Below are 14,028 nucleotides of genomic sequence, written 5' to 3' on the forward strand. Positions count from 1 at the left end.
CACTCTAGATGATGTGAGCTGTAGCTGGAAGTTTTAGAGAATTATGATGATGGCTTGTTTTTTCAAGGAGATGGAGGAACTCCAGCAGGTTAAAAAAAAAAAAAAGATTAATTTTGAGAGTAAGCAAACTGTGAAATTCCTAGCAATCTCTTAAAAATTCAGGAGTCCTGCTGTGCCTGTTTGTGCTCTTGTGGTGTGTGCACAGAGCATGGGTGTTCTTCCCTGCAATCAGCAGATGCTGTTTGTTTATAGTGTGCACTTTGGTACTTGCTGCATGCAGAGTCTAGTACACCAATACATCACTGAGGTCAGGGATCTTTTGGGGGGAAAGGGAAAGGTACTTTAAGAAGAAGGAAAAATAAGGCAATAAGGAAGTTGAATAAGAAAGAACAACTTCTCATGCAACCACTTTTTTACAGCTTTTGCTGCTGCTGTTGTTGAAAAGAGAGGGGTGTAAAATCAGAAGGCTGGCCTGCTGCTCATGAGCTGGTTGCCTCATGGGAGTCCAACTATGAGAATTTTTCTTTCTTTTTTTTTTTTTTTTTAAAAAAAAAAAAAAAAAAAAAAAAACCAAACCACGTTTGATTCAACACTGGCTTTGTCCTGCCATTAGCCTGGGTCCTGCTTCCCAGTTTGAAGAGTCCTGTTTTAGTCTTTATTTTCACAGCTGTTGGAATGATTAGGCTGTAGATGTCAGAGAGAGAAAAGGAAATAGCAGTAAATCTTGTTTAATATATAGGCACTTTAAAGCATAAAGTGCTTGTTCAAATGCTGTTGTTCCATTTCTCTGCTTTGCTTTTTTTCTTAAACACTTTGCTGCAGCCTGACTCTGTCCCCCTCCTCCCTTCCTCTTATCTTACTTTGTATCTTGGATATGGCAATGGGCAGAACAGAGTAGGAAGTTTACTTTCATTCCCCAGTGGGTCTAACCGCTGGATCGTGTCAAGCAGCCTGTTCTCCTCTGCAGCTGTGACTTGTCCCTGCAAACAGCAAACTGCCACCAGGAATCTGGATATTTCACTGCCTACAAGCCTCTTGTCTCTCCTGCTCCTTCCTGTTTCTATTCTTTCTCGGTCATCTGCTTCAGTGCCTATTTTTGGGTAAGGCACAGCTTGCATTTGCTTTGAAGGGTCTTGAGTGAATTACAGTGTGGTGTAACTGAATTAGTTAGGTGTCTCTAAAGAGGCTGTGATTAAATTGCCAGTTATCTCAGAATGGCATTACAGGACACCTCTCTGTCTTTGAGAATATGTGAGCAAGCATTTCTTTTCTCCATCTTTTAAAAAAGTGTATCACTGTGTTATTGTTCCAGTCATTGTGGTCTGGAAAACAGCCACCTGTAAGGTTAATACAGCTGGAAACAGAGGGTGAGGAAAACCTGCCCTGCCTCAGTTCTAGTGCAGCTGGCATTTTCTTTTTTGCTACCAGCTCACTTAACCTGCCCATCGTGGACAGCCTGCAGGTAGAATGGGAAGAGTTTTCCCAGTGTAGACATAATTTGAGCTGACCCCACATTATGCACATAGGTGGTAAAAGGAGTTGTGAAAAGTACCCATATGCTCCCTCCCTTTTTCCCATAAAATAACAGGCTGTCCACTTCCAAATGCTTATTTTTAACACACCCTAGTGCATCTGGTTTCCCTGTGAGCCTGCTCATCTGTTACAGCTGCTACAACCTCTGCTCTGAACACAAAGCGAGATCCTTCGGTTTGCTGTCTCAGTGGAGGTAGGGGATTGAGATCCATGCGGCAGCAAAGATGCAAGGGTTATTGATGTGTTAGAAACCATGGAAGCGTCTGGGAATGGTCACGTAGGAATTAGGGCTTCTCCCCCCAGAAAGATGGTGGGATCAGTAGCCCAACTGAAGTGCATCTACACAAATGCACGCAGCGTGGGCAACAAACAGGAGGAGCTGGAAGCCATTGTGCAGCAGGAAAACTATGACATAGTTGCCATCACGGAAATGTGGTGGGATGACCCACACAACTGGAGTGCTGCAGTGGATGGCCTTAAACTCTTCAGAAGAGATAGGCGAAAGCAGAGGTAGTGGGGTAGCTGTGTATATTAGGGAGTGTTTTGACTGTCTAGAGCTTGATAATGGTGACAATAGGGTTGAGTGTTTATGGGTGAGAATCAGGGGGAAGGCCGATAAAGTAGATATCATGGCGGGAGTCTGTTACAGACCACCCAACCAAGATGAAGAGACAGACAAAATACTCTATAAGCAGCTGGGAGAAGTCTCACAATCGCTAGCCCTTGTTCTTATGGGGGATTTTGGCTTACCAGATGTCTGCTGGAAATACAATACAGCAGAGAGGAAACAGCCCAGGAGGTTCCTGGAGTGTGTGGTAGATAACTTCCTGACACAGCTGGTGAGTGAGCCAACTAGGGAAGGTGCCCAGTGGACCTGTTGTTTGTGAACAGAGAAGGACTTATGGGTGATGTGATGGTTGGAGACTCTCTTGGACACAGCAATCACGAAATTATAGTTTTTGATTCTCAGAAGAGTAAGGAGTGGGGTCAGCAGAACTGCTACCTTGGACTTTCAGAGGGCAGACTTTGGCCTGTTTAGGAGCCTGGTTGACAGAGTCCCTTGGGGCAGTCCTGAAGGGCAAAGGAGTCCAGGAAGGCTGGATGTTCTTCAAAAAGGAAATCTTAAAGGCACAAGAGCAAGCTGTCCCCATGTGCAGAAAGGCAAGCCGGCAGTGAATAAGAATGGCCTGGCTGGACAGAGAGCTTTGGCAGGAACTCAGGAAAAAAAGGGAGAGTTTATGACCTTTGGAAGAAGGGGCAGGCAACTTGGGAGGACTACAAGGATGTTATGAGGTTATGCAGGGAGAAAATTAGAAGGGCCAAAGCCTAGCTAGAACTTAATCTGGCTACTGCTGTAAAAGGCAATAAAAAATGTTTCTATAAATATATTAGCAACAAAAGGAGGGCTAAGGAGAATCTCCATCCTTTATTGGATGCATTGGGAAACATAGTGACAAAGGATGAGGAAAAGGCTAAGGTACTTAATGCCTTCTTTGCCTGGGTCTTTAATGGTAAGACCAGTTGTTCTCTGGGTACCCAGCCCCCTAAGCTAGAAGACAGGGACAGACACACACAAATCTCTGGGACCAGATGGGATCCACCCAAGGGTACCGAGGGAGCTGGTGGAAGTGCTCACCGAGACGCTTTCAATCATTTCTCAGCAGTTCTGGCTAACTTGGGAGGTCCCAGTTGACTGGAAAGTAGCAAACGTGACACCCCTCTACAAGAAGGGGCCAGAAGAAGGATCGGAGGAACTACAGGCCTGTCAGTCTGACTGCTGTGCTGGGGAAGGTTATGGAGCAGATCATCTTGAGTGCCATCATATGGCACGTAGAGGACAACCAGGTGATCAGGCCCAGTCAGCATGGGTTTATTAAAGGCAGGTCCTGCTTGACTAACCTGATCTCCTTCTATGACAAGGTGACCCGTTTAGTGGATGAGGGAAAGGCTGTGGATGTTGTCTACCTAGACTTTAGTAAAGCCTTTGATATAGTTTCCTATATCAGTCTCCTGGAGAAACTGGCTGCTCGAGGCTTGGACAGGTATCCTCTTCATTGGGTAAAAAACTGGCTGGATGGCAGGGCCCAAAGAGTGTGGTGAATGGAGTTAAATCCAGTTGGCGGCCAGTCACAAATTGTGTTTCCCAGGGCTCACTATTGGGGCCAGTTCTGTTTAATATCAGTGATCTGGATGAGAGGATCAAGTGCACCCTCAGTAAGTTTGCGGATGACACCAAGCTGGGTGGGAGTGTTGATCTGCCTGAGGGTAGAAAGGATCTACAGAGGGATCTGGACAGGCTGGAGCGATGGGTTGAGGCCAGTTGTATGAGGTTCAGCAAGGGTCACTGCTGGGTCCTGCACTTGGGTCACAACAACCCCATGCAACGCTACAGGCTTGGGGAGGAGTGGCTGGAAAACTGCCTGGCGGAAAAGGACCTGGGGGTTTTGGTCAACCACCAGCTGAATATGAGCCAGCAGTGTGCCCAGGTGGCCAAGAAAGCCAACAGCATCTTGGCTTGTATCAAGTAGTGTGGCCAGCAGGACGAGGGAAGTGATCCTACCCCTGTACTTGGCACTGGTGAGGCCACACCTCGAATACTGTGTTCCATTTTGGGCCCTTCATGATAAGACAGACATTGAGGTGCTGGAGCATGTCCAAAGAAAAGCAACGAAGCTGGTGAAGGGTCTAGAGCACATGTCTTATGAGGAGCAACTGAGGGAACTGGGGTTGTTTAGCCTGGAGAAGAGGAGGCTGAGGGGAGACCTCATCACCCTCTACAACTACCTGAAAGGAGGTTGTAGTGAGGTGGGCGTTGGTCTCTTTTCCCAAGTAATAAGCGATAGGACAAGAGGAAATGGCCTCAAGGTGCACCGGGGAGGTTTAGACTGGTTATTAGGAAAAATTTCTTCACTGAAAGGGTTGTTAAGCATTGGAACAGGCTGCCCAGGGAAGTGGTGGAGTCAACATCCCTGGAGGTATTTAGAAGACATGTAGATGTGGCCCTTAGAAACATGGTTTAGTGGTGGACTTGGCAGTGCTACGTTAATGGTTGGACTTGATGATCTTAAAGGTCTTTTTCAACCTAAATGATTCTATGATTCTAAACATCATTGACCCATAACTGTCCATGGACCTTGTTTGGGAGCTGCATGTTCAGACCTTTCAAGCTCTCCTTTTTGGGGCTGGATTTCTTTTTTAGTCTTTTCTTGCTATGTTGTTTGATTTTTCACATGTTCTTAGACCTCCATAGTGGTGATGTTTACAGAGGAACAACTGCAGCAGATGTTTATAGTTCAGTAATGCCTTGGACATTGATTTATAATGAATGCTTTAAAGAAAGGTACATTAACCTCTGAAGTCAACAATTACAGCAGAACCTTTTTTCCTCCTAATTGACAGGACTTAGTGTTTGCCTTATTTCCTCAAATGTCACTTTAGAAATGTTATGTTCTGACTGCTGTCACTGCCTGTTCTCCTTACTTAGGGTTCAAACTCTTCTGAATGCTTCCAGCCACCTGGCATGAAAGCCGCATTACAGCCATGAGTTTTACTGTTAACTGCAATTGTTTTATTTTCTTCTGAACTGTTTCTCTTTGCTAGTTTCTGTGTTTCTCTCTGGCTGCTTCTATTTCTATACTGTTTTTTATGAACTGAACAGAAAGAAGCACGGTATTCCAGCTGCATGACTTTAGAGATTCTAGTCCCTTTGTTATCAGCTATTACTTGGTTTTATAAATGCTAGCCCCTTTGATGACCGTGGGTTTTTTAAGAGGGGTCTTCACTGAGTTGGCCTCAGGCCACCTCCAGGCTTTTATTGAGTGTTAATTTAGAACTCAGCAAAATCGTATAAATAAGTATCAGCGTGTAGATAAAACCAAAATGGGTGCTTATTACTGCCTCGGCCTTACAAGTCAAAACAAATAGGACCAATGAATGAACGGGTTTTAGTCTGAATTTTTGGTGTGGTTTCTTCAAATCAGAAGGGCTGCCTGATCCTCTTCACAAAGCATGTGGAATTTGGTGAGAGACTTTCTGGATACTTCAAAGGGATTTAGATCCTTGAGCATCTAGCCTAGACTGGTAATGAGGGATGCTTAGGCCTGGCTTGGGTGCCCTTGGGTATAGCATTCCTGCTAACCGTAGTGGCACTCCCTGGCTGGCAGTGATGTAAAAGCTGAAATGTTAGCAAGTTGCTATTTTTCCTTCATTACTCTTCTAACTGGCAGATTTCCCAATAAAGATTATCTTTTTTGGGGAAAAAATGCTCCTCTGTTGAAGCAATGAGTATAAACCGGTCTTTGTGAAGTTGCACCCTGTTCTCCAGGTGCGTGTGTGGCTATGATTCTGGCATTGAGGGAGAGAATAGAGAAAACCAAGATGTTTGAAGAACAAGGAACATTTTTGTCCATACTTCGGCCTTAGTTCTTGATGAGCCCTCTGAAGTTACATGTTATTCATTAGACTTATCTGGCTGTCTTCTGGAGACCCTTCCCTGTCTCCTCCCTACTGTGGTGCCGATTTGCTATACATCTTCACATTGCACACCACCAGTACTGCCCATGGACCTTCTACCTGCAACACTTGCCTGGTTTGGGAGTCTTAATACCTTTCAGCAGGTGTGTAGGGCTTTGAGGAGTGACAAAGCCATAGCATTCAGGTGCAGGAGGTGTTGCTTCAGGTAAAGCCCCAGGCTAAAAGAAGACCTACTAGAAATTATGTTCCCCTCAGCATCTTGAACTGTGATCTTCCCCGGAGTAAGGTGACCCTGTGTGCATGTGTGTCCCTTTGGCCACTTGCTTCAGCACGGAGTTATGTGCATCTCCTCTCCAACCCAGTCCTCATCTCATCGCTTGACTCCATGTGTGGAGTCACACTGAACTGGGAAAATGTGATGGCTGTCTAGGAAAGGATGAGCAAGGAAAATCAGGTACTTTTAATCAAATAGATCTGGTATTAAAATAAGTGTTTCCTGAGTTGCCAAGCATTTCACACTCACAGGAGGCTACACAAAATTCAAAGTTTTATTTTAACTGTTTGGCAGTATCTCTTTAACTGGTAACATCTCTTCTTCTCAAATTTTGCCCCTGGCAGTCAGTAAAACAAATTGAGGCTAATTGAATAGGAGCCATATGTGTGATAATTAATTGGGAGTGCATTCTGATTCAGTGCTCTGTAGTTCCCTGCCGAGTTAAAGATGCATTCACAACTCCTATTCACTGAATCATTCTAAGAGGAGAGAATAAAGACAGAAGGGAGGCATCAGAAAGGGAACGCATGCTGAGGCCAGGCAGGAACACAAGCAGAGATCAAAACCACAAGCGGGATAAATGAAAAGGATGGGCAAAAAAGGAAAAGGCATGCAGTGAAAAATCTGAGGATAATGCAGCATACATTGATAAGCAGACTTATAGAGGAAAAGAAATCATGAGCATGATAGAAGATGACTTTTAAAGATATTTGGAAAGGAAGGCAGCAACAGGACATGAGAAAGATGAGAATGGACTCATAAATAAGAAGCATGCAATATTTTAAGGGCTTGTGTGGCTACACAGTGGCACTAAAGTTTTATAAGCTGTTTGTCTAATGCTTAGCGTACAAATGATGTAGATCTAACGAGACTGGGTAAACTCACAAAATTTCTGTCATGTTGAGTATTGGAAACCTGTTGAAATGGATTGACTGAATTTCCATAAGAGTAAGTGTTCTCAGCAAGTGTTCATCCCATTCACTTGGATAATGTAGATCACCTCCTGTTTTGGATTGAACTGAATCAAGCATTTAGGGATAAGCTGAGGTTCAGAGTACTAAACTCAAACCTTCAATTCAAGAAGATGCTTGCTGAAGCAACTTTTGTCAAGATGTGAAGGCAGGGGGAAAGCTGAGATCACAGAGGAGATGTTCAGCAAGTGTAACCATTCTAACTGAGGTGATATGTAAGTTGTGTACAGATAGCAGCAGGGAATAATTCATGCTTGCTCAAGTCCTGATGTACAAGGGTATGTACTGGACCCAAATTGCCTCAGGGTTTATAAAGCGCAAAAAGTAAAATATCTCTCCCTTATTTCTGAGATACTGCAAAATGCAGAATTATGTCACCGTTGCTACTGAGAATTGTCTCTGAAGCTTTGTGCTAGTTGGGACTAGGTAAATACTGGATGAATGCTAGAGGGATTCTTAAATTTTTTTTTTAATCGTTTGACTAGCAGTGTTTGCTCTCAAAATACAAGAGATTTTTTCAGCCTGAAGAGTACTGTAGAGACTACCATAACAACTGCTGTAAATGATTAACACTCTCAATGATCTCTGTAATGAAAAAACCAGAGGTATTAAAAGCTGTCCCTGTTTTAGACTGGATTTTGTACAACTGCACATTAGCAGTAAGATTTTTCTTGTTCTTCAGGGTAGTATCACTGATGCTGCACTCACAGGTTTACAGCTCTGGAATGGCTTAGATAGCTTCCATTTTGCCTCCCTTCATCTTCTGGTGAGAAATACGTATATGGAAAACGCTGTAGTGAACTAAACTAGTATTTCTGATGTAGACTCTCATTGTAAATCATCATTCACCAGTCTTTATCTTATTCTTGTATTTCCTCATACTTTCTTGCCATCTCTACCTCCTAATTTTATTTTTAAGCAGTCACCTTGAGTCTAAAAGTGACAATGAAAATATCTTAAGTATATGTTATTTTAATATTGCACACTGGAAAAGCATGAGCACTTTGTTATCAGCAATAAAGAATATTAAGAATGAATTCTGAAATGCCTTGCTGTGCTTTCCTCCTTTTATGATGTTTAAACAATGTGCATGTCTCTGCGTGGAGTAAAGGAGGTAAACATCTTGGCCTCATTTGCTGAAGCAGCTCCCAACGTTTTGGTAATTTTTTTTGCTGCCTGATCTCACTCTCGTTTTCTGGTGAAAACCAGGACATTTCTCATCACTTCCTTTCTACCCTCCAGGTCCTTACAGTTTCTCAGGCTTTTGCCCCATCGCTCATGAGCCCATCAGCAGTGCAGAGCCCAAGGGAATTAGTCCTGCAGAGCTCTTTACCCAGAGCTGGACACAGCACAGCACCTTTCCTGTAATGTTTGCATTGGCTTATGATGGGCAAACCAGAAAAATAACACTCACCTGCACTATTTCAGATGCATGTTTTTGTGTGTAATTAACATGTTTGCTTTTAAATTAGAAGTACATCTCTGTATTGCAGACAGTGATGCAGGGTCCTGCACTAAACCTAATCCTTACAGGAATGTCAGGGTCTCAGCCCTTTTTCACTGACGCAAGAGTGAGCACAAACATCTCTGTGCAGTTTGCATAATCCTTACACTTAAAAAGCTTGTATTGCTTAGCATAAAATATCTGAAGATAGCGGCTAAATGCCTTTTAAAAAAAAAACATACTCGGACAAGGGGAAAAAAAATTAGGTAGCAAGATAGCCAAATAAGACAAAAGTGGCGATATTGATGACGTTTAGGTAAAGCATTAATGAGTGTTTTAAAGTGCACAGATGCTTAAATGACCTGTTTTACAAATAAGAGGTGAATTCCCCAGCTAAACCTTTGAATGTAAGAGCACTTAGGTGGGCTGTTTAATCCATGTTTGGGCACTCAGCTTTTGATCTTAAATTCATACCTCATTTTCATCCCTGTTGCTGCAGGAGCACAGAAACCGTCAAATTCAGGAAAGGCTTCAGAATATGCCAGATAAACATGCTCAGTAGTATTGCAGCAAATGACCACAATTCAGATTTTTACACCTACTTTAAAAAAAAAAAAAAAAAAACCCAAACCAAACACCCCCACCACTACCAAACAAGCCACAAACCACTCCCCCCCCCCCCAAACCAAACCCAAGAAGCTCTCCGAATGAATTATAAAAACGTTTAAGAAAGTGAAGAAACCCTAAGAACAGGAAACATTACTGATGATAAGATCTCCCTATGGTTTAAAAGGATCCTTCAACAGCACTGTCTAACAACTGCAACTTTTTATACTTTAACCTTCCCCTAGTTTCCCTAGCATGCAATCAAAGCTACTTTTTATTATTGTGAGATGAAACACTGGAGCATTCAGGGGAGGAGGGGAGGAAGAAAGCATGAAAAATAAAAATCAAAGCGAGTGATCAGGAAGGAGAGGTTGCTTTCATTTTTAAGAGATCTTTCTTTATTAACATGAGTTAAACCTAAGGCATATCTTCCATCCAGCTGCCCAGAAAACGGGCGCATGGTTAAGCACGAAGGGGCTGTCAGCCTTTGCTGTTATAATCACGCTGAAATCATTCTCCGTTTTAGATGAAATTGATTTAAAACTACTTGGGCATCCTCATACTTCCAATTAGTACCATCGGTTTTGCCTCTGGTGTCCTTCAAATATTCATGGATGCCTGCTTATTCTGCCATCTCTTCATTCTCCCTCCTGCCTCACTGTTGTAGCCTGCTACTACTACTGTGTTTTTAATGCTAAGCCTTCCGTTTATAGTGCCAGCAGTACGACATTCACATGGAAGTGTTGAGGATTGTTTTTTTTCCAGACTCCCATGAATAATCATAGGGCTGCAGCATAGTAAAGTTTCTCTGTTAGAATCGCCTGTTAGATGTCATGGAAAGATGGATTAAAATTCATTGGACAGAGACAAAGAAAAACTTTGGATCTACCCTAGAAAGGCATCTCTTGCACCCCCCAGAGGGGAACTGCTTTTCTTTGTTTTGTTCTCTTTCAAAGTAGAGTTCCCCTCCTTCACAGCAGGATTCCTGGAAATCTTGAATTTGTGTTTTGGGGCAAAACCCAGCAACATCAAGGCAGATAGAACAGCTGCAATTTTATTTTCATCTTCTGGAAATAAGCACAGCAATGATTTTTTTTTTTCCTTCTCCTTTAATTTGCCCAATTCTCACCATCCACTGTATGTTCCCCAGGCTGCTGAATTCCACCTCAGTCTTTCTTCCACCTTTCTAAGGAAATTGGAAGAATAAAGTTGGAGAAGAAAGTCTTTCCATGTTGAAAAATGAGGCAGTATTTTTGAACAAGGGATGTATAGGAAGTGACTTAGTCCTTTTGCAAAGGGAAAATATAATGGCATGAACAGGACTATGCAAACTAGTGGATTATCTCAGTGCCCATGTAAATGCTGGATTAAAAGAGCATGAGATAGGTATTTCAGGAACTAAGCAGGATGTTGACTTTAAAATTGCTGAAGATGTTCAAACACAATCACTTGCTCTCCAGGGCAAGTGCCGAAGGACCTGCACTGGGTTTGCATAGAATAATGCAATTCAGGAAGAAATCCAATTACTGAGCTAATTATCACCTTGGATGAGCGGTAACAACCAAATTTAAAGCAAGAGGCCACTGGAGGAAAACCCAAATCACCCACTCGTTTCAAAAGTTCACTTTGAAAGGTCCTAGTTGGCAGCAAAAAGCCCAGGAGTAAAGGCGTCGCTGGTTTGATTGTTAGGTGCAGTGTATTATAGTTTAATGCTATGTAAATTCCCATTGCCTTCAAGAAGGTACAAACATAGCTTTGGTTACTAATAATCGAGGAATTTAAAGTCCAGACTGGATTACCTGACTGAATTTGTTCAACTAAACTGAATTTCAAGACAAAAGTTTACACACTGTCTATATTATCCTCAGTCTTTTTAAAAAAATAAAAAATAAAAATGTTTCAAAATGCCTGCATAAAGATTTGCGGTTTTCTGGTAGTGTCTGAAAAAGTAAATACTTTCTTGTCTCATGTCCTGAGGCCCATGTTTTAGCTGCTTAAGCAATCGTTACCGTGCTTGGAATGGAGGATAAAGCCACAACGGAGCCTGGTTTTGTTTTGTTTGTGAGAGCTGTTCTGTTTCCTTCCCTTCTTCCCAGTCAGGCTGCATGATATGTCTCCGAGTGTCTTGAAGCACTTCTGCTTTTCCCTGATTGTTTCATGCATCTTTCTCTCAAAGGAAAAAAAAAAAAAAAAAAAAAAGGAAAAGAAATGGAGCCATAGCTGCATGCTGGGCAAAAGGATTCCGACTTATTATGGATTAGAATTTTCTGAAGTACTGCTTGCTTTGTATGGGTCTCAGTATGCCTCAAGAATGGAAATGCTTTGTAGGTTGGTAAAAAATCGGGGTAGAGAATAGTATTGACTTTTACCTCATACTGCCACACTGATTTCAGAGGGATTAGAAGTTAATAAGGAGTCTCATAATCTTAAAATGTATGCATTTGGAAATCAGCAGCATTCCTCTGCTGAGAATAGAAAATTGATTGAATTCCATAACCTAATCTGTATGCTTACTCTTGCATATGTTGCAATTGCAGGTGGATGTATATGAGGGTAGAAGAATTCTGACAACCTTTTTGAAGTAAAATCATTCTTTATATTCTGAAGTGCTTAGAAGGCCCTCCCCCCGTTGCCATTTTCTGTTGCATAGGAAATGAAAATTGCAGTTACAATAAGCTGAGCCAACCAGAGGCAGGAAGTTAAATAATACATCAAATAAAATGTTAATCTATGTAGATATTATACTAATATTAATTACAAGTAATTCTAATTAAGACTCATATTCTCTCCAGCTGTATTTCTTGCAAAGTAAAGAACATACCTTTTTAAAGCAAAAATCAGTTGCTGGTAGGGAGTAGAAGCAAAGCAATTCTGTTCCTCTTCTGTCTACTACATGGAAGCCTGTGTGCAATTTTTCTGTTGGTCTGTTTTCCACAGCTTTTTGGGGGAGGCTGCAGAGTGTGGATGAAGAGGCTTTCTAACATTAGGGACATCAATAGCATCCTTCTCCTAGTTGGCTTCAGCATGAGCTTCGGCTCAGAAACTTCCAACTTCTTAAATAACTTGTATATTGACACATGAAATTCTGGGAGCCAATACTGCGATAAGGATATACAGACTTCCAGAGACTCTCTGCTGTGCTTCAAAGACAACATTACCCTGGCTTTACACCATCCTTTTTCAGTGTTATTTAACGTGTTTGAAAGCCTCCCATATAACTTATACCCTTTTTGGCACAGTCTTCCTAGGGGCATGTCAGAATTCTCATAGTGAGGAGCTAAATTCAGGCTTTTTAAATTGACTGGCCAACCATCAGCCCATTCAAAATCTTCCCCATGCTCTGTGCTCCCCACCCCAGTGAGCCAGACCCCAGCCAGTCCCACCTGGCCATGCCACTCTCATCACAGAGGCCATGATGAGGACCATGCCTGGGTGTCTCCCTTGGTTCCTGTGCCAGGAGAGGTGGTGCCTCAGTGTTTGCAGGCTGATGAACAGATGAGACTCTCACCACTGTCACATGTAACCTTATGCCCTTGTTTGGGTCAGATGTCTTTGTCTTTACACATCTTCAGTTTTAACCCCATTTTTCAAGGAATATTTACATATCTGATTGATAGATCTTCTGCTAAGGCTAGTGATTGAGGGCAAAACTTTGGAGGCAATATTCTTAATGAAGTGTCCTGAAATCCTAAAGCACCACTGCCAGAGCAGTATTTCAGGGAAATCTACATTTACTACAGCATTTCTTTTAACCAGGATTTCACTTGTACCCTGAAGGCTTGGGAGATGCTTTGGACTTCTGGTGTTGAATATGTCTAGTCACCACAACAACCACTCCCTTCTGTTGGACACATGCTTGCCCACAGTGATTTACTCGTTCCTTATTTTCAGACTTTTTTAGGGTTTTTTGTTACAGGTAGGAATAAAAGCTCAACTCAATCTACCTTTTAGTTGCTTTCTGTTTTGTGACTATTTTCCCTGTGGTATTTGTATTCCACTACCACAGTGAAAATACTAAGTAGGGAATGTGTCATTCATAAGGGAGACAAGGTTACTGTCTGTATGGACTAAGACCCTGTACTTTACTCTTTTTTCAAGTGATAAGAATGACCAGGGACTCTCTCGTTGCTGCCCAGCTAAATATGAAACTAAGCAAAGTGAATTTTTTTGTTGTTGTTTTTCCATAGATGTTATACACCCACAGAAGTATTTTCACACAAAGAAAACCCCTTGATCCAGCTGTTTCTCTTAAGGCTTAGAAGGGAAGAAAGACTGATTTAATATTCTTTCTATTCATTGTTTTGGTGGCACCTGGCCAATGTGCTTCTGAAGCCAGTTCAGTTATTTAAGTATATAGTGTTGTTATCACAGATGCCAAATTCGGGATGGACTCTGCCCCCCCAAGAAGGAAAATGGGGAAGAAAGCATTTGACTAGAAGGAGGAGGGGACACAGACACTTTTGGTTTGTGTGCTGATAGCAATGCTGAACTGAAATAACTATATATGCCTACTTGGAGTAAACCAATGAATGGATTAGAGTGTGAACTTCATAATGATATAAACACAGAATGAGAAGATACGTTAAAAATAAAATAAAAATGTGTTTTGGGGAGAATCTTATATTTTAAAAAAAGAATTGGCTATACAACATGTCTTTATTTCCAGCACCAAAAGATCGGACCATTCCAACACCAGACTGGCAATTCAGATCGAAAAGGATGCAGGT

At 42.1% G+C, this 14,028-nt stretch overlaps 1 protein-coding gene across 2 annotated transcripts in view; it reads left to right on the top strand.

Annotated features, from left to right (window-relative positions):
- PCNX2 (pecanex 2) overlaps positions 1-14,028 on the top strand; it is a 160,742-nt gene that overhangs the window by 107,137 nt on the left and 39,577 nt on the right. For both annotated transcript variants that reach the window (XM_074818460.1, XM_074818461.1), the window contains one exon: positions 13,968-14,026. In XM_074818460.1, the coding sequence (XP_074674561.1) occupies positions 13,968-14,026 (59 nt within the window). The remainder of the gene's footprint in view (positions 1-13,967; positions 14,027-14,028) is intronic.

This window comes from Strix aluco, chromosome 3 (assembly GCF_031877795.1).
Source record: "Strix aluco isolate bStrAlu1 chromosome 3, bStrAlu1.hap1, whole genome shotgun sequence".
NCBI lineage: Eukaryota > Metazoa > Chordata > Aves > Strigiformes > Strigidae > Strix > Strix aluco.